Here is a 20,477-nt window from a genome sequence, read left to right on the forward strand (position 1 = left end):
ATGTCCTCTTGTCCTGTCACCTGGGAGAAGAGGCTGACCCCCCAGCTCACTACACTCTCCTTTCAGGCGCTTGTAGAGTGATAAGGTCACCCTGGAGTCTCCTCCAATCTGAATAGCCCCAGCTCCCTGAGCCACTCCTCCCAGGGCCTGTGCTCCAGACCCTTCCCCAGCTCTGTTGCCCTTCTCTGGACTCACTCTAGCACCTCAATGACTCTTGACTGAGAGTCCCAGAACTGGACATGGCACTCGAGGTGGCCTCACCAGTGGTGAGTGCAGGGGAACAATCACTGTAGCATTCCTAATCCTGTATTGAAAGAGTTTCTGTGTTACCAGCAGTGTATTGAGGAGCAGTTTATGAAAGCATTGTTAAAAACACTTTCACATATATGCGTGTGTGTGGTGAGAAGCAAAATGCAAATATCAGCTGAGACTGAAGGCAGTAACAACGTTCCAGGATGATGAGATTCCAGGGATGGCTTCAGTGGAGCAACCCAGAGGAGAACCAGGTAGGCAGGATCAGTTTGCCATTAAAGGCCTAAACAAAGTTAAGGCAGGCGTTTTGGGTGTGACTCATGGAAACTGTGTTTTGTATAACTGAGTCTTTTGTCATTTTGACATAAGCACAACATTTCTTCCCGTCTACTACTTTAGTAATGTGCTTGGAAGGAGATCATATTGTGACATGAGGAATGGGAGAGAATATGGTATCCAGTCTGCTTGTATTGTCAAACAACTGTAAGGATGTATGGCTAGTTAATTTGGAATTAGGAGTAATTAATTAGTAAAGGAGAAGGGTTCAAGGGTTCATGTTAAGATTAAAAGCTGACTCAAAACTTTTCTGTTCCACCTGTGGTTTGCATCTCTTTAAATGTTCAGGCTTGGGTAACTAAAATTAGCAGACAACTTCTTTTTTTTTTTTTTTTTTAATACTTGTTTTCTAATTAGGCAATTTGGTGGTAGGGTTGAGCCCTACACTATATGATTGCAGAAGATGAAATGCCTAATTGTAGATGCCCGCTTTTATAAAAATAAACCATTACCTATGCAAGCTTTCACTTCTTCATCTCTGGAATAGAGATAGTATTTCCCAGTATGGATTTTGGGACTTTGTTAGTTTGAACGGATTAGCACAAGACAAAAGCTTTAGATTTTTTTTTGTCCAGAAAAAGTGCCATGGAAATACAGTATATTATTGTGATGTCCTTTGAGATGTTTCTGTGAAGCCAGAGGAGACTGTCAGGTTAATAAAGAAAGCCTCAGAGAAGCTAACAAAATAATGATCCTACTTCCTTTCTAGCTATCCTTTGAAAGGGCAAATGCAATGAGTGAAAATGGTTTAATGAGAAGGAGTCATTAGGGCACCCAGCCTGCATCTTTAGAAGTGTGAAAGCATTTTGGGAGATCTTAAAATTACTCAGAGAACAAACACAAAGTAGCTCTGTCAGAATATTAAACTGTTATTTGTAGTCTCTTTTAATGCTGATTGAAGCCAGTGATCTCTTTCACTGCCTGGTGACTGGTACATGTGTAGTCACAAAAGTGGCTTGTTCATAGCTGCAGTGCTGTTGGAAGGGTAAGATCAAGGAAGTACCTCTGCTTGCCCTCTGTCTGTTATCCTCCAGTAAGCCTAGAGCTTACTGTTACCTGAGGATTCCTGACCTGTTGAATTTGCATTTATAGGAGGCCTCATGTACCGGAATTAATTGTACTGGATTATTCAGTTTCATTAATAAGGCTGCTTCAGTTTCGAGTTTGGCTGGAGAGGGAAGGCTGCTATTATTTTATTTCTTTGTTTGTTTGTTTGATATTAATGCCTAGTGAGACCAGAGCTTCAGATACTTTGGATGGGAAAATTCTATGAAAATAGAATTATTGTCATATTCTTTGGGGTACCTGTGTGAAGTCCAGCAGGTGATACTACTATGCATTAGTACTCAGGAGAGGTAAGTGCAAATGGAGCTAGCATTAGCTCCATTTTTGTATTAAAGTGTTAACCAAAACACAAGGAAGTTGTTTGAGACCTGAAGCACCTTGGCTGGTGACTGTTCAAAGGAGAAAGGCTGGTTCAACACATTTAAGGAAAGAAGGATTTTACAGAGTATTTAGGAATGGTCCTTGAAGGATGCACTGAAGGAAATATGTTGCAGCCACATCAGTAACAAAGCAAGCTTTTGACTTCATGATTCCTACTGCTTGGAAGCCTGAAACCAGCTGGCTGGTTTTGGTCACTCTTGTGTCACCTTGGCGTCACTCTGAACTCCACTTGGAGCAAGGAAAGCAGCAGAGCTGGGTGCAGGCTCTGGCATTGCTCAGTTTCTCCAGCCTCTGTTCATTGTGATGCCAAAAGTGGCTTGGGCCATTTCTCTGGCAGACAGAGAAGGAGCAGAGGATTGGTCTCAAGCAGGACCATAAAGCTGTAAATTCTAGAGGCTTGTTGAACTTACAAAACCAAATTACTGGAGCTCAGTACTGGAAAAGGCACAGAATTGCTGCATGGTCTCTGATCATCTGTCCAGTAAAAAGCATTATTAGAGAGGAGGGCAGGGGCCATGGATTCTCATCCTAATAAAATTGTAGATATGTCCAGGTAGGCTTTCTGTGAGGACCTTTCCTTGTCCATCTGCTGAGGGCTGTGTTTGCTCTGTCCCTGTGACAGAAGCTGGGTTGGGCTGGGTGCCAGGCTCTCCACACTGCTTGCATGGAGTGGGGAGGCTTTTCCAGCAGGGTCTGACACCCCTCCCTCCAAAAGTCAGCTGATGCTGAGCACTCTTCAGGTGTGGGATCCTGTACAATGTAGCTTGTAGGTTTTTCTGGTAGGAGAAATCTTGCTTGTTAGGAAAACAAAGTATGAAAACAGTAGAGAAACAAGCAGGGCAGTGAGGTTTCAAACATGCCCACAAATGAGGAGGAGGACACCACAGAAAACCCTCTGTGACGAAGCAGCCCTTTTCCCCAGTCACGAATGGGTAATGCCACCCCCAGATCATCTGCTCCTCTGGGTGGGATTTGCTAGTGTAGGGGCCTGAATCTGTCTCTGTAACTCAGAAAAATTAAATGCCTGGCACAAAGTAGGATGGGGGTGACTGAGGACTCAAGATGCCAGTTTAAGCACATTTTTACCTAGACATGAGTTCAGCTGTTACAATTCTGAGCCACATTTGGATCCTCGTCTTCAAGTCAAAAATCAACCTTCCTAAATAAAACTGTTGTTGTTGGGTTTAATTTGGATTCTTATGTTGGATTTGTCTGAAGAGAGAATTTGTACTAAGGGTGCTGCTGATATCAGAGTCCTCTTATGTGTAGATACCATTTGCAATCCCACACTGGCACATGAGGGCTGAGCCTGCCCTCAAAGTCCACCTGCATGGGAGCACTGCAGCTCTCCAGATGTGTACAATCAATCAATGCAGAGACAGACGCTCCCCCTAAGGACTCAAGTTTTCTTCTCTTTTTTGCTGGCCACCCTGAATGAAACATCAAATCTCGTGTTTTAAGCATAATAATGCTCAAAGTGTAACTTGGAGCATCTGTGCACACAGTCATTCCCTTCCGCTGAGCTCTAATACCCACATGAACTCTTTTTGTCTCCTCTTTTCTCCAGGTCAACAGACTATGGCACTACCTATGAAAAGCTAAATGACAAAGTAGGCCTGAAGACTGTGCTGAGCTACCTGTATGTCAGTCCCACTAACAAGAGGAAGGTAAGGGAGAGCCATTGCACTGGTAGCTATAGAAACAAAATGACAGCATTCTGAGAGGAATTATGATCCTGAAGTGAAATCTGCTGGTAATTCACAAGAGCTTGAATTTGCTAAGTTGGACTGGTTGCAATTCCATAGAATCCCATAGAACTGATCCTGCCTTACTTGTGATGGTGATGAAGGACTTAATTCCCTTCTGAATTTGCTGGAGAAGTAAAAAGGTTGCTTTTATTTGCTTCTGACTGTTACAGCATTTAAGAACTCACTCAAATATTTCTGGGTTTCTTGCTTACACCAGCTTTGGCTATTACACATCTCCCTGCCTTGTTTCTCATTATTAGAAATACTGAGTAAGAGGCATTTATTTCTGTATTTGACTCTTTTTCCCCACATTTGGAGGTAAAGATGTAAATGACATTTTCTTTGGTTGCATCATGTAAGGGGGCTGAAAGCAGAATATGCCTGTGAGAGTGGGTGGAAGGCCTACAATTTGATTTGGTTGTGTAGGAGAGGAGATGAGGTCACAGCTTTCCAACCCCCTGCTCACTCTTCCCACGTGATGCAATTAGGGCTGCAGCTGGCTCGCACAAGCACAGCCCAGGAACTGCTACTCAGTGCCTTTTTGCTTTAAAATTGTGTTGATTCGGGGGAGCTAGTGGGACAAAGATGCTTTCAGCTACCCACAGAAATCAGTGTGGGAGGGCTGCAGCACGAAGCTAATTGCTGACAGTGAAGTTGTGCCTGGCCAGTGTAGAGGCCCAGTGTAACATATTTGGCTTGATCACTTCCAAACTGGCCATATCCTGTCTCCATCGAAAGATTTCTAAACGAGTAACTCACTACTTGTACTGTTCTTATTATGACAGTTGTGTTTTCCATCACTGGTCAGTCTACAGATGTTTTGGGACTGATGCTTATTTCAGTGTATGCAATCATAAGGCAGACATAGCTCTGGTTACTAAGTGTGTTTGGATGTACAGGGAAGAGGAAGAATGCAGTGGCCAGAGTTTGGCTTATATTTTTCCTGATGCAGGAGCTGAGCTATTGTGACAACTACCTTGACTTTTTTTTTTCCCCTGAGCAAAATAGATTAAGATGTTTTGTAGTGAGTTTTCCTGGCCTTCACACCCATCCTATATCTAATGTGGGGGGCACTGAAGAGTTAATTCTTCTTCATTCTGTTTCCAAAGCAACTCTGCCCACCCAAAAGCACAGGCAATATACTCAGTTACAAATCCTACGTCACTGGCGTAAAGACTCCCTCACAAATCAGAGTACAAGGATTTATTATTATCTTCTAGCAATTTCTCAGGCTACTGAGCTTTACAGATTAGCAGTCTTTTTTTTTTTTTTAATTAAAACCACCTACATTTCATCATATAGTGACATATAGGCCTATCTTTACCTGCTGTTTACTTATTTGAGATTAGAAATATAAAAGAAATTTTTTAATTTTCTGTCTCAAGGAAATGATTTTTGGACCTATCTGTGCCCTTCTCATCCCTTCTCAAAAATCTGATGACATGTAGAGACAAACTGTAAGGAAAACTCAAAGGAAATCAGCTTCAGTGCTGGCTGCTGTGGAAACAACTTGTTTCCATTCTTTCTACCTCTGCTAAATATATGAGCACTGTTACTGTCAATGCTTAAACAGCTGCTCTGTCTGAACTCTGCTTTGTTAACCATCAAAGTAATTCCAGACATTCATGTAGCGCTTGAGAAATGTCTGAACAAGGTGTCACTGGACCAGAACATCTGAAATTTGTCAAATTCAGGTTTGGGTTTATTGCCCATCCGCTCCTCTTACAGATTCTTGGGGTTATGCACTGCAGAAAATGCACTAGGGTTGTAGTCTTCTCCCAGTCTCTCTGGGTGAATAGTATTCCTGTGGCATGGGGAGCAAGCAGAATGGTTTTGCTGAGTTCCTGAGGACAGCTGCCAATACTGAATCACAAAGCAATAGGTGGATCCCAGTGGAAAAAGCCCAGAAAAAGCCCTTGTGGTTCACCTCCAGCAGCAGAAGTGCTGCCTTGTTGAACATGATGCAGGGATCTCCTGTGAGCTGCAGAAGAGGTCCTTGCTTGAGGCAGTAGATGGGAGGGAGGAACCAGCTGTGACCTGTGACACACATGCACGGAGCCTGTGTCACACATGAGCCATGCTGACCTCTCCAGGCAAGGTGCTTTCTCCTGAGGCTCTCACTCCCCGGCTCTGGTTGGAGCCTGCATGCCTCGCAGCTCCTGTGGATTTCTGATGGGTTTGCACATTGCTGCTGGCCCTTTCTGCTCATTAGCGCTTAGAGGATTAGCGCTTACTTGGAGGAGGAGAAAAGCTTTCCATACATTCATTCCTAATTGATTTACTAGTGAGAAGGATAATTACTGCTCAGCTACCCTGCAGAACTACAGTGGGAATTACCTGTCAGATTTCTTTGAAGACCCAAAATGCCTCTTTTCAGCTGTTAAATAGGAATTGTGTTCAGCCAAATGCTAGTTATATAAACATCATTTACCTGAATTGTGGCATAACCCTGGGCTCAATTATGAGGCACAGGGATTTAAAAGCTGGCATTTTGCTTTCTTCTTTTAAAAGAAAAGCCTTTTGTTTCTGATGTCTTTTTTTGAAAACTTGGTGGGAATATTTAAATTTTTTGGCAACCTGTGCTTTATTTCTTGGAGGTCAGACTTAGTCTGTAGCTGTTTCTGGCTTTCACATGTTGCCTCTGGGTGATATCCACCCCACCCTCCTCATGCACAGAGTTAACCAAGGCACAGAGCAAAGACTGAGCTGAATTGGCTTTGGCTGTGGTGCAGATCTGGGTCCCAGAGCTCCTGCCTGCTCCAAGTGCTCCCCAACCTGCTGATGGCTACTCTTGGAGCCAAGATGGGGCGTGCTCATTTCCTAGAAATCACAGAAGGCACTGGGAAAATGCGCTTTGCCCTTGTGCAACTTGACATTTGCAGCTATATTAAATCAATGTAACAACTTGCACATACCAAAGGAAGCTGCTGGGAATTCTTTTTCCCAGCTGTGATACCTGAGAGGTATCATTCCTAGTGGTCAGGGCCAGCTTGGTGATCTGAGACCACCTTGGGTGCCGACATAAGGGAACTGCAGCCCATTCACACGCTCTGCAGCCCACTGTGAATCTGCAGACTCTGGCTGCACGCTAGCCAAAACACTCCCAGCAGTGAGCCAGGACTGCTGCATCTCCCCGTGGAGCTGTCACACTGCTAGTTCCCTTCCCCTAAGAAGTAACAAGTTCAGGGTTTCACAAGGCTTTGCAAATGTATGGAAAGCCTCTGCTGCTGGGAGTTGAAACTGCCAGACTTGGATCTGCTCTCCTGCAGGTGGCTGGGCTGTTTCTTCTCTCGCTTGCACAATAGGCACTTGGGTTTGGATCAGGAAAACCTGCATTGAACTCTCCTTACTGCTGTGAAATTCCAGGTTATCTTTGCCCTTAGCAGACAGCTCTCAGGTCCTGGGGATTGGCTTTTTGAGAGTTCCTGTTTTGGGCTCTGGTGAGAAGCCAAGTGCCTGCAGTGCTGACACTTCCAAACCCATGAAGATGCTCCAGTAGGCAGAGTGTATTCCAGGGCACATCTTCCCCTTCAGTGCACCTGCCTACCCAGTTGTTGGCCTGAGAGAAAGAGCACATGTGAAGCTTCTGCTTTTTCCAGTTGCCAAATAGGTTGCAACAAGCAGGCAACTCGTGATAAACTTCAGAATGGAGAAATTTTCATATTTGTTTAGCAGTACCCCTTCCTTACAGGTGAATGGGATTTAAAAAAGCAGATGTTTGAGTGCTCTGAAAAGCTGAAGTTAGCAAGATGCTTAGCTTTGGCTTTTCTACCCTGTAGCCTGTTGTCTGTCTTTGGGGATATGACAAAAATCTGCTTACTCTCTGCTGGGCAGAGATCTCAGTTCCCTGCTGACCTTTAATTTAAAGCTGTGTTTTGGGCGTTAGTTACATTTTAGTAGAGGCAGATTTTCACAGTGGTCTAGGAATTAAAAGCGTTTATTTCCTCCAAAACACTAAGGGAAAAAATCTCTTCTATTTTAATAGAAACATTTCTCTTGACTTTTTAAATTTCCAGTTTCTTGTTATACCAATTCTCTTCTTTCTTTATGGCTGCTGAAAAAATTCTGTTAGAAAAATGAATAATTCCCACAAAAAGTTAAGCTTGTGATTATTTGCTTTACTGGCTGCACTTCAAAATGTCACTGCTCGGAGCTGAAGTGCTGTGATTCCATATTTTCTAGCATGAGCTGGTCTGCTGGGTAAGATCCCCTATTGTGAGAACATTTGCTTTCTTCTTGGTTGTCAATAACTGGGTTCATTTTACAATTGATGCCTCACAGAGGCATCCTTCCAAAAGGGTGCAGAAAGAAGATGAGAATTGCAGTCCCATATATCTGAAGCACTGCTCCTTTCAGGCACAGAGGTACCACTTTGAATCTCAAGGAATTGTTGAACCACAGATTTTAGGTATTACTTTTTCCTGTGAAATACACTGTAAAGAGTGCTTATTCTTGGTGAAGATGTTGTTTAGTTGAAAACCCAGTTCTCACTAAGAAACTTTTATCCCTACCCTTGGGAATACTGTGGAGGTGGAGACGATGGAGTTAAAAAGAATGCAAAAGAAAGAGAGGAAAAAAGAAGAGAATAACAACTCTGACAAATCAACCCCATTTTCCTGTATAGAGTATTGCTCAGATAAGATGTGGATAAACTGGAGGCCCTGATTGCATTTAAGATCTGAGGTGACAGTTCTGATGTCTTAGAAACCTTCCTTCATGAATTTGCTTCGCAATTCAGTTGGCTGCAGTTGTTTTTAGCTTTTCCCCTGAGCTATTACAATTATTGTTGCAGGTGATGACTTGAAGAATTAAAAGGTCTGTAGCCTTTTATGCTGACTGTCTGAACAGAGCATCACCCAGGTGCAGTGAATGAAATGAGGACTCCCCCCATTTTTCCCTTATACCAGAATTGAAGCATTTTAGGTTTTATTTAAAGGTAGACCTTCCAGCTAAGCTCTTTGAACAGTAGTTGCAAACAGAATAAAGCAGAAATAAAGTTATGGTGCTCAGTCAAAGAGCTTTGGGAAAATGGTTTTTCAGACTAGTTTCTAAGCTGTCACTGAATCAAAATGGAGGGGCAGCACAAATCACTGAAGCTGTAAAAGCCAAAGTCATGCTGCACCGCTCATACCTCACCATGCCTCTGAACTTGGCCCATCAGAAGAAATGTTCAGAGGTATTTCAAATAAGAATTTCAGAAAGATAAATCTAATTAGATTTGTTTGTGTCTGTGCAGTTTCTTGGGGGCTGAAGTGCAGCAACTGTTTATGAGCTGGGAGAGAGAAATACTGTGTTGCTGTTCATGTTAATGAAAGAAGAAATTAATTGTCTGTGATACTGTAATTGCAGAGGAATGTATCTACCTGACCGATGACTAGCTGAACTATTGGGAGTATCACCTCCCTTTACAGAAACTGGAGATCCCAAAATGAGCACAAGTCATTTTGACCTCCCCTTTATTTCTTCTTGCTCACTTGGGGAGTCACTGAGAGCAAAACATGTCCTGGCCTTCTGTATCTCCAAAGGGAATTCCTCAGCTGTGATTGGAGCCTCAGGGCAGAACCATGATTCAAACTCATTTTGGTTTTGCCTTCATTTCTTAGTTCATATGCTCCCAAAGGGAATTCTGCAGCCTTTTGTTTTCTCCTTACTCATCAAACGTGTGATAGGTTGATGAGGCAGAGATTCCAGCACGTACCTGAGGCTTGCTAGCCCAACCTGAACTGAGCTGCCGTGCTTAGCCACAGCTCCCATTAATCATCTGCTGCTTTTTCCTTAGACTGCATCCCAAGCTATTGGTGAGGAACTGAGCTCTGGAATATCCTAAAGCCATTTGAGCTTTAGGAAGATGGAAGGTTTCCTTGGACTCTTTTTCCTCATTGTGCTGACACCATGATCAAGGGTCTTTGCTGCAAACTGGCACTTGGTGATGTGATCTTGAGAATGTATCTATAACTGAAAGGCAGTAGGGCTGAGTTAGAGCCACAGGGCAGGAATGATGGAAGCTGTTTCTACTGTCTTTTATTCCTAATCTTTCCTTTCAGCCTAATGGAATACAGTCACTAAATAGCCCTTGGTTTTGCAGCTGCCATTAACAGGGACTAAATTACCTGACCTGCAAATGCTGCTGTAAAATTCTCTGTGAGCACCCCTCCTCTGGACCCGCTGAGCTGTATATGATGTTCCTGTGTTTCTCAGAGCTCCAAAATCCATGTCACCCAGTCCAGGGTTGCTGTGGGCAGAGAGGAAAGCTGTGAAACTCAGTGCCTGGTTTGGCTGAGCTCGGGTTTGCCTGCTCTGGTTGTACCAGTGGGTTGTACAAATGTGACCGCTATGGGGTAACATCTCAGCATATCCATCTTGTAAATACACTTCAGGGATGGTCACACTCTGTCTCTAGAACTGAAAATTTTAAATAGAGGAATAAAATGTGAATGAAGTAGTAATATTTTTCTTCACTTACTGGTGCTGCAAAGATGATTTCCTCAAGGTCACCCACAACATCTATGGAAGAGTGAGAGGTTGTGTGATGTGATGTGTTTTATCTGCAAGGTGCAGTCTTGTGAGCTGTTGTACATGGAATTCTCTCTACTTGTCCAATTAATTCAGCTTGAATTTGGCACCTGAGAAAAGAGATCATTTTTGTAAATGTTTGTGGAACTGTGGCCTACAACTGTGTGAAAGAAATCCTGAATTACAGACATTTTGTAGTACTTCAGGTAGAGGACTTTAGGAATTTCTTGTTTTGAAAGGTTTTCTGCTTTCTATTTTGAATTCAGCAAAGTCACATTTTCAGAGTAGGTTTCTCTGACCTTTCCTGCTTAAGATATATAGTTTCCTGATGCTGGATGACTTGGTTTATTAGTGTTTTGAACATGGTTCAAGATCAATGCCTGGAAAACATTGAGATATAAAGGCATAAATACTCTTAAATCTTTTTCAATATGTCCAAGTTGATGCTTTAGTCGTTGTTGGCTTTTTTCTGTTGTGCCTTTTGTGTGTGTGGTTTTTTTCTGTTTTGTTTTTTTTTATTTTTTTTTAATTATTTTTACTAATATATTTGGAGATTGTGCCTCCTTGTGAATCTTTGTAGTCAAGATGCTCCTGTGAGAATTTTCTGCCCTCCTGCAGTCAGGGACTGTGGGGTCTGGCATGCCAGATGGACCACTGGAACCTGACCTGACCTGTAGGATCATGTCCCTAAAGAAAAACCAAAGTCTGTTTCCTTGCAGGTTTTAACTTTACCATTTCTGGTTTCACATAAATCATAGAGGAAAACAGAGGTTGTGTAACATCCATGGTCTGGGAGATGACCATTTTCCAGCACAAACAACACAAAATTGGAACCCAAAATTATGAGATACTCCCAGTGAAAGTTTTCCCGTTTCCTAAACAGGGGCAATGTGATTGTTGCCCTCCAGGGAAGACTGTTTTTTGGAATTCATGAATGTGAAAACTGGGGATTCCTGGTGTTTTTTCTCAGTTAGTTCTCTGAAGAGGCAGCTACATTTAAAAACAAACAGAAAAAAAATCCCCAGACCCACTGAACCACACACACTGCTCATCAGCTGTTCTAAAAATAAATGCAATTGAGATCATTAACAAAATACTCCCATATGGCATTATTTAATGGGGCTGAAGGGAAGAGGGTTAGAAAATAGGTATAAATAGAAACTGCCATTTACAATGAAAGCCATCCTTTCAGTGTTTGTGAAGGAAAAGAAGTTCATATATCACAAAACTCGAGTTAGGGTTGTCTTTGTATACCATGATTAATCTGTATTTTGCACCTTTGTACCTCTATATTCCAAATTGCAAACAATTTTTGGAGCAAAAGGACAGTAACCAGGTAAGAGTGATAAGCTTGGCAGCATACTAATGCACATCTATGACAGGGCTGCTTTGTCTGCCTTCCTAAAATTCAGTCCCTCTCTCCTGTTGCACTCTCTGCCTGCTTCACCTTGTATTGCTCCAGTCATGGAGACTTAGGGATGTTATAAAGTCATAAAGACAAGAAATAGGTAAAAGTCCAGAGGTCCCATCCACGTTCAGATGTAGAGTTCCTAGAGCTGTCAGAAGAACAGAGACAGAGATAGTTGGCTCCAATTTAGACAGAGGGTGTTAAGGACAGATTGGGAGTTACTATATCAACTGAAATAAAGCTGCAAGTTTGTCACCTAGCATGAGCATTGCTTTTATGTAGTGGGCAAAGTGGACCTGTGTGAGCTTTGAGAGTGCCTTGCCTTGGTTAGAGGGAGGAGAGGTTCTGTCAGGAGGCAGCACCTTGTTCAGGGCTGCCTGTATTAACCACATGGCCTGTCAGCAGGGTGAACGCAGCTGCAGTCTGGTATAGGGCAATTTTATGAGACTTTTTTCCTTTCTCCATTCTCCTTACCACACTCTGAAACATGACTATCTCATTTACTACTGCAGCTCCAATAGTATATTAATTTATGAAGTATGAAAAATAAGATAGTTTTGAATTAACGAGGAAGGGCATGGTGCTTCACAGACAGCAGGATAATCAATCAATAACAGTGAGTCACTGTATCCTGTTATAAAAAAGGAGGGAAAAATAATAGAATGGGTGGAGAACAGCTCTTGGAAAAGGGGCAGGTGGGTCCTTTTGAAGACCATATAATGATCTGACCTTGATCTTTAGTGATAAGGGCTGGTTCACCAAGACTTATTTATTTCTCTCTGAGGTAAATCCTCCCCCCACCCCCTGCCTACCCCAAACCCTATAATAAGTAGCAAAATATCTTTTTATTTCATTCTTTGATAAATTGAAGAATAGAGAGGCTCAGCATTACTGAGTGAATTTTCATTTTAATAGCCTAGATTAGCAGAGTCTGCAGGGCATGTGCTGGCCACAGTCTCAGTTTGTGGTGCATACACACATCTGCCTCTTACACTGTAACTGTAATGTCAGCTCTGGTGTTATCAATTCTGCGTGAAATATTTTATCCCAGGCAGGGAAACAGGGAAACACTTCTGTGACTGTGTTAGAATCAGTTTTCTTCAGCGTGGAGCTTGGCAGGGCTAGATCTTAGAGAGTTATTTCATTATGTTGTGGAGTGCTTGAGACTTCTGTGTTCATTAGTGGGAGTTCATTGCCCTTTAGCCTCTCAGTTCTAAGATGCCTTTTTTCATTGTATACAGACAGATGTTGCTGGACTCCAAAAGTAATGACAAGGGTTTTCTAAGTGGTCTACAGATGCAGTTAGGGAAAACTCAGGCTGTTATTTTCTTATAAATCTAGGCAATCAACTCTTAGACCAGTCCTTCTATCTCTGAGGAGAGATTGGTTCTGCCTTTTACAGTGAGCCCTCTAATATTTTAATTCTCTGTTGCTGACAAAACAAGCTCATCATTTTTCTCCCTTGGAACCTTCTCATGGTAGAGCAACATGATCCTTAAAAATGCCTGCAAGAAAGCAGCAAAACTCCTGGAGCAGGTGTGCGCAGACATTGAGGCAATGGGGTACATACAAGGAATGCAGTGCTCGGGACCTGGAAAAGTGTGGAAAAATGGAGTAAGCTTGGTAATTTTCTGATTTGCCAATCAATTCTATCTCCAACACAGCCCTGACACTTTGGTTTAAAACTCCTATCCCTTCTTCCAGTTCTGTTTCGTCTTACACTGGTTCTTCAGACCCCTACCGTGACCAGAGCTCACACATGTGCGTGAAGGGATACAGAAAGGAAAGTACACAATTTTCCCCAGGCTGTGAAGTACCAGTGACCCTGTAGTGTGGGATAGGAATAGGATGTAGCAGCCCCTGGGTTTGGTCCCTGGGACAGCCACTCCCCTGCTCAGACAAGACTGCTGCCATAAACCTGCAAGGACTGTTTCATTGGGAGCTAATTATTACATGTAATGGAAAATGTCAAAGCCAGTGAGGTGCTGGTTGGGAATCCTCCACCTAGCTCGGGACCCTTCCTATACCTGGCACCTGAATCTTTGGCACCCAAGTTGGCACGCAGAGCTTGCAGCCTCAGTGGATAGCTTAGAGCTGAGTGCTACCATGCAGAGCACTACAATGCCATCATGTTTTGTAACTTGGGCCTCAGCCTTGCATCCAGAAATTGGATAGACCTTCTCCTATCATCTTAGTTTCCTCCAGTGGGGGCACGTTAGGAAGAGAAGTACATTAGGGACAGTGGGGGACATGAGTAATAGATGCCAGGTAAGTAAATTGAGATAGATTATAAGCATCTGGATGTGAACAGTGATAAAGCTGACTGTTGTCTATGTTCACTCTGCAATCTGACTAAAAAAGCAGAAAAATAAAGTGGGTAAGCAAAGGAGAAGCAATGATGCATTTAAAATTGTATTCAGATTTAATGGCCTCAAGGGAGATACATAACATGATTTTTATTTTTCTGTAGAGTCATGAAACACTCTACTGTCCTCAAATGAAATAGATTGCTGAATACATGCTGCAAAAGTTTACCCCCATGAGTAACTATCCATGCACATCTTTTTGTTTTCTGTAATGGGGCAACTACTGTGAGTAAACTCATACCCACATGTAAAGCGTTCTCCCAAGTGAGACCTATAATCAGAGGAGTGTTTTTATATAAATGGTGTTCTCAGTTCCAGCAGCTGTGGTGCACACAGCCTCTCCTTACTGATAACATTATTTTCTGTAACTATTTCTGCTTACATGGGAAGTTACCATAATGGTGAAAATTACTTTGTAGTTGTATGGAGAATAGCACAACCATGCATTTACTCAAATAACATATAATTATAACAGTGAATGCTGCTTTTCTCTTTCTGTGAAGACAGTTTGGGATTAGAGCTGTTCCCTGTCACTAGAAAAAAGCTGGTGACCACAAAACAATGTGTCAGATATTTTAACAAATGGGGCTTTCCTGTGTAGGGTCCAGAAGAGTAAAAGGGCATCATGCAGAGTTATGCAATGCAGAAATACCAGACTCTGGAGCAATATAATAATATAGCTCAGAAGCTTTGTGTGGAAGCACTGGTTGGTGCCTAAGATTACCAGTGGAGGTTTCTTCTACTTCTGATTCAGGCCAATTTGTAGAAGTGCTGGTCAAACTGGCTGTACAAATCCAGTGGTGATGCTTGTAACCCATTTGGCAGTTTGTGGAGCAGAACTCTGAGGAGCATGCTGTGACACAGAAAAGCCTTTGGAAGATTAGCTGGACAGCACTGCAGTGGCCTCAGGCTGGTGGGAATACCGTGGCAGAGGACTTTGCTCCCGTGATCTGTGGGGAGCTGGAGAATGTACAGCTGTAACAAGAATATAATGGGCTGGAGTAACCTTGGATAAAGGCTGCCTTGCTGCGACAATGAAAGGGTTTTACAACCAAGCATGTGGCTTGCTGTTGCCAGTCAGTCACTCTTTGCCAGGTCAAGCACATGCTTTTTGGATGGCTTCCATCCCCACTGGCACCTGAAATTTAACAAGCAAATGCTTGCTGTACCTTGTAATTAAAAGTGAAAAGTACATGTGTCCAGTGCCAAAAAGGCGAGAGAAAGAGGGGAGACATGTTGTTCTGACCTGCTCAGCAGCAAAACAAAGATAAGATGTTCTGCTTTGTTTGGTCTGTTATCATGGTTTATTTCACTCCTGTGCATGCAAACTGGATCCAGCCTGGGATTTGGCATTGTGGGCAGGTTCAGATGGCAGCCTTGGAGTATCTGTGCTCTTTTCCCAGCCCTGAGTTTTGTCTAAGTCTTACAGCCATGGTAGATTTTCATTTCCCACCTGCCAGTGAGGATGGCAGAGTGGTTTTCCTTTAAGAGCTCTTACTTTATATGCAATTTTGTCTTAATTTGCTCCTGATCCTCAGGGCTTCTTGCATGGTGCATCTGTGCTCTTGCACAGGTGCTGGAGGTGGTGATTAAAGTGGAGTGCCCTCTCCATAGGGAAGGGAGTGTGTGAGCTTGGAACTCTCTGAAGTGTTTTGTTTTGGTATTGCAATTTATGGCAGGTATGGCTGAAGTGCCAAAAGCCTCTTGCAATTTTGTACCAATCTGAACAGTTAATTGTAATTTTAGTCTGGGTATAATTGGATATAAGAGACAATAGAAGGCAACAAAAGATTAACCAGGATTATTGCCTGTAAACAAGTGTAGTAGGCTGATGTGCATCTCCTCAGAGAAGGCAAGGTGGTGCTGGTACTCATTTGATTCACTCCAGCACTACTTACTTTTGTTTCAAAAACCCTGCTGGTTTATGTTAAAGAAAATTTTTCATTTTGCAGTTTATTACTTTGTTTCTGATAATGGTTCTCCTCTTCTTTTATGTACCCTCTACGAAATACAAAACATTCTGCAGAGACAATGAACCTGCATGTCACCTGAACAGCATCATGTACTCTGATCATTCTGTCTCAGTGATCCAAAGATGGGGAACCCATGTGTGGGGTAATTGCAGATTACATGATGTTGCTGTCTTCTCAAAGCAGTTTGCTGGATTAGAGAGCTCTCAGTTTCTGGCACAGCTGCAGGAGTCTATGGAGCAGGTCCTCCAGAGGGGTTGAATCCTTACAGAAACAGCCATTGACATCTGAAAAGTTCTGTGGCAAGCAATGTGATTCTGCAGACTCGAGGTTGTTTTGTAATTACAAAGAATTCCTGATGGGAAGGAAGTTCTGGAGGAAGGTTAGTGTGAAGTGCCTAAAATGTCTTGAGAGAGCCATTGGGTTCTTTGGTCATGGTACATATAACACAGACCCAATGCAAAAGTCTCAGGAAACTCTTATTTCATTGCTGAGTTTCTATGGGTGTCTGAGTCATTTTTCATTATCCAATAATAAATACAGTAGTGAAAGTCACCTTTAACACTTAAAGATTGCTTGGGTTTTATGGGATTGTATTGAAGTGAGTGCCAAGGTATAAAAGCCTTATGGTTGAGGTACTTTTATAACACATGCTTCATAAACCCCTATAAAGTCAGTGCAGTGCACTTCATCCTTTAAGATTACAGCACTATGGTTCTGAGAGTTGGTGATCTGGTGCTATATTCATTAATTAGATCTGCCATTAATGTTAAATTTCGGGCAATAAGAAGTGAAGTTACAAGAAGCTGAAATGGGGTAGGTCCAGACAATTTGTCTCTTATGAAAGCTCAGTGCCCCTTTACTGCTTGATTGATGCCCACAGGTTATCCTTAACATTAAGGAAGTTTTTGAGCCATGTGAAAGAAGAAGGAGTCCCAAATCTGGGCTGCTTTGTAACACAAAAGTTTGCAATGAGCATTTTCCTTTTGCCACACAAAGTAAGTAATTATATAAAAGCTGTTGCCCTCCTCATGGATGTCTTGTTTGCCTTCCCAGAGAGCAGATGTCTCTCTTGTCACAGCTGCTGATTCCTAAATGATGGAGTGAATTTCTTTGCGTGTGTGTAAATACCTAGGATTTCTCTCTAGAGCAGATTTTTATCAGTGACATGTCCCATTTTTCCTGTCTGACTGATATGCTTGGTGACTAGAAAACAGAAGTTGCTTTCATTTTCCCCTGATTATTGTAGAGATTAACATATCTATAGGGCAGTGAGCAGGTATTTAGCCATCTCTGAACATCTATGGAAGTTTGTATAAAGTTAAGGCTTGCTTTCTAGAAACCCTCTTTCTAAACTCATGCAAATCATTCAAAGACAGCTTTAGCTTAGCTGATTTATATGGGTGTTACTTTTGCTGGTAAGTAGAAAGTTCCTTGTGGTACCTTAGTACTAAGTTTCAGAGGATATTGGGCTGATTTAATTAAACTGGAGTTTTTTTAGTTGAAATGGCATGTAGTGATGAAAGAAGGGAAAAAAAGGATGAGATTTTCTTTGCAATGAGTGGCACCTGTCCTCCATGGGAATGGCAGGGAAGGGCTTTAGATTTACTGTGTAGCTGTGTTCTAGGAGATTTGGGTTGTGATCAGACCTCTGAGGGCATCCTTTAGCTGGCAGGGCAAGTAATTGCAGTAATAATGTTGGAGAGAGAAAGGATGAGGGAGGAATGAATAACCAAGTGTTTGCCAGTGAGAAATTTCAGATGGTCAAACATGTAATCTAAAATGCTTCAATGTAGAAAATTACTCTTCCCATAAGAGAGTTCCAAAGTGTTCATGTTTAACTTGTGATGGACTGGTGTTTTGAAGGAAGAAAACAACTTTTGCATCTTTAAGCCTTTAAATGTCACTGGATTTTGATTTCTCAGTTTTGAAAGGAGGAAAGGACATCAAAAATCCAAACAAAGCAAAAATCCTCCACTTGCATTGGCATTTCAGTATAAATTGTTGGGACTTTTTGGCTTTTTAAACTCAAAGCTACTGCGAAGCTTTGTGGGAAGGGGACATGGAACAATGCAACCTGTCAAATGTTTTAAATCAAATTGGAAAAGAAAAAGAAATGAAATAACTTTTCTTTTTTAAAATGTGATTTGTTTTTTCATTGATGATGTAGATGTGGCCAGGCTTTAGGAAGGTTCTAAAGTGTTTCTGAGTTGAGGGCCTAGTGGAAGGAAGCCGAAAAAACCCCAAAAAAGCCTTTTAACTTTTAAGCTGAGCACATTCAATATGGCAATCCCCATGAACCTGTAAACACTAAACTTCAACTTTGCAGCAGTGTTTGCGGCAAAACTGCCTAATCAGTTGTAGGAGACGATAATCAAGTGCTACAGAGTATTCTAATATTTTGTTAAGGAACTGGTTTTCTTTTGAAGCTGTGGAGGCTTGCATGGTTTGTAGGGGTCCTTTTGGTTTTGGGTTTTTTTTTTTTTAACTGCTTTGTTTATGTTTTTTAGAATAGCCTTTTACATAGGTGAATGTGACAAGGACCTCTGAAAAGAACAATGTTATGAAAAGCACATTTAAGTGGAGAATTGAGGACAATACACAATGGTTCAATGCTGCCTATCTGTTTCTCAGAACAAAAGACATTTATTTGAACCTGTCTACTTTATTCATTTGACAACTCTCTGGTGTTTCTTTGCTAATGTAGCTCAGTGGTACTATTGCTACAGATTATTGCACCTATAAAACTGGTCTGTGCTGATTTAGATAGATGCGCTTTGGTAATTTACAGTGAAAATTTATGTTCGTTGAGAAAAATAAAAGGCTTCATTGAAAGCTAATATTAATAAAAATGCCATTTATGTGGCATGTTGTTTTGGGTTTTTTTTTGGTCCAGTGGTTCTTTATTAACTAATTCAGCTGCATACAAAACACATTCCATTGTGATTTCTGTGCTCAGGCTGCCTGTGTCTCCATGCCTGTCTGGGCATGTTGTGGCATTGTGCCTGTGGGAGGTGTGCTGCCTCATTACTGTACAGTATTCCACATCACAGCTCTCCCTGTGTCTGGCTACTCTGGCGCAGAAAAAGAGGAATGTGGCACCATCTTTACTCACCCACCTGCTCATAACCCATATGAAAGCAATACCATGGAAGGTGTGGGCATTAATCCAGTGACTGGAATTTTGATCTGGCTAGCAGAAGCTCAGATTCTCATTTGCACATCCTACCCTAGTTTTAATTATATTAACTGCATCAGAGGGCATGCATTTTTAGCAATATGGTGCCACTTTCCTTCCTACCTACTTCTGCATTTGAGCTCCTTTAATGGTCTTACACACTCTCCAACAAATCTGAGTGACTCTTAACTACTGCTGTGGTTTGTGTACCAAACACATTATGGCAGGCTCAGGTATGACATGTGTCATACTGTCCTTGTTCTTCCTGCCTTGTGCTGTTTATTCCCTGGGGTAAATCCCCTTGAAGTGTTCAGAGCTGGATGTGTTTCCTGCTCATGTACTGAAGATCTCAGTCCATATATTGTAGGTAATGTTCTTGAAAGGTGGTCTCTCCATACCATCATCTTTCCATGTGCTGCCTCACTGGTGTCTGGTGTTCTGCCCACCTGGAGTTCATTCAGAACAGCTCTGTATGTGTCCTCATTGTCCCCAGAGCTCCTGCTTTAAAGGAAATGCAGCATGTCCCAGACAGCTTTCTTCCTTTGCATCCATTCCTAAGGAACTTTCTCAAGTTCAGTCTGATTTTCAGCCTGTTTTGTTTGGTCTGGTGCTTGCCATTTGTTGTTCACTGGATTTTGAAGGTCAGGAAAAGTATGTTTTCAAGGATTTACCCTTGCCAGTAAGCAGTCCTGCCTGCCCTTCCCTTCTCCACTTAAACTGGAGAATGAAGCAACATTTTATACATGGATGTATATATAAATAATCTAGAATGTAGAAAGACCAAATGTAATTTTCATTTAAATAAAGGTTGCCATTTAATTTAATATTATAGAAAATGATTAGATCTTAAACCCTTATAAATTACATTTGACAACTCTCTGGTGCTCCTTTGCTATTCCTTATGGCAATTATAAATGGCAACACAGAATGCTGGCAGAAATGCTCATTCTGACTGGAGTTTGTTTATTGTCTCTTAATGAAAAGTGATTAATCTAAATCACTTGTGGGATAGATGCTTCGTCCTGGTCCCATAATGAGAAGTGGTAGTTTCAGGCTGAAAGTTCCCTCCTCCAATAGCTTCCTGGAGAAAAAGTAAAAACCAACAAAAAAGAAAAGCCTGGAGTCTGTCACTTTGCCTTCTCAGTGTGCCATGTAACAAACGTGTGCCAGTCTGAGCTGCGTGGCTGGTGCTGGGCTTTTGTTTTTCACTCTGATTGAGCCTGCTGCCTTTCCATCCTGCTCTGTGTAGGATCAGCCTTT

General features: G+C 42.0%; 1 protein-coding gene across 1 annotated transcript in view; it reads left to right on the top strand.

The window, feature by feature from the left end:
• The window catches only part of SORCS3 (sortilin related VPS10 domain containing receptor 3), a 268,231-nt gene that overhangs the window by 122,773 nt on the left and 124,981 nt on the right, over positions 1-20,477 (top strand). The window contains exon 3 of the mRNA XM_038140273.1: positions 3,602-3,701. Within this exon, the coding sequence (XP_037996201.1) occupies positions 3,602-3,701 (100 nt within the window). The remainder of the gene's footprint in view (positions 1-3,601; positions 3,702-20,477) is intronic.

The sequence above is a fragment of the Motacilla alba genome, chromosome 6, assembly GCF_015832195.1.
Source record: "Motacilla alba alba isolate MOTALB_02 chromosome 6, Motacilla_alba_V1.0_pri, whole genome shotgun sequence".
In the NCBI taxonomy this organism is placed as follows: Eukaryota; Metazoa; Chordata; class Aves; order Passeriformes; family Motacillidae; genus Motacilla; species Motacilla alba.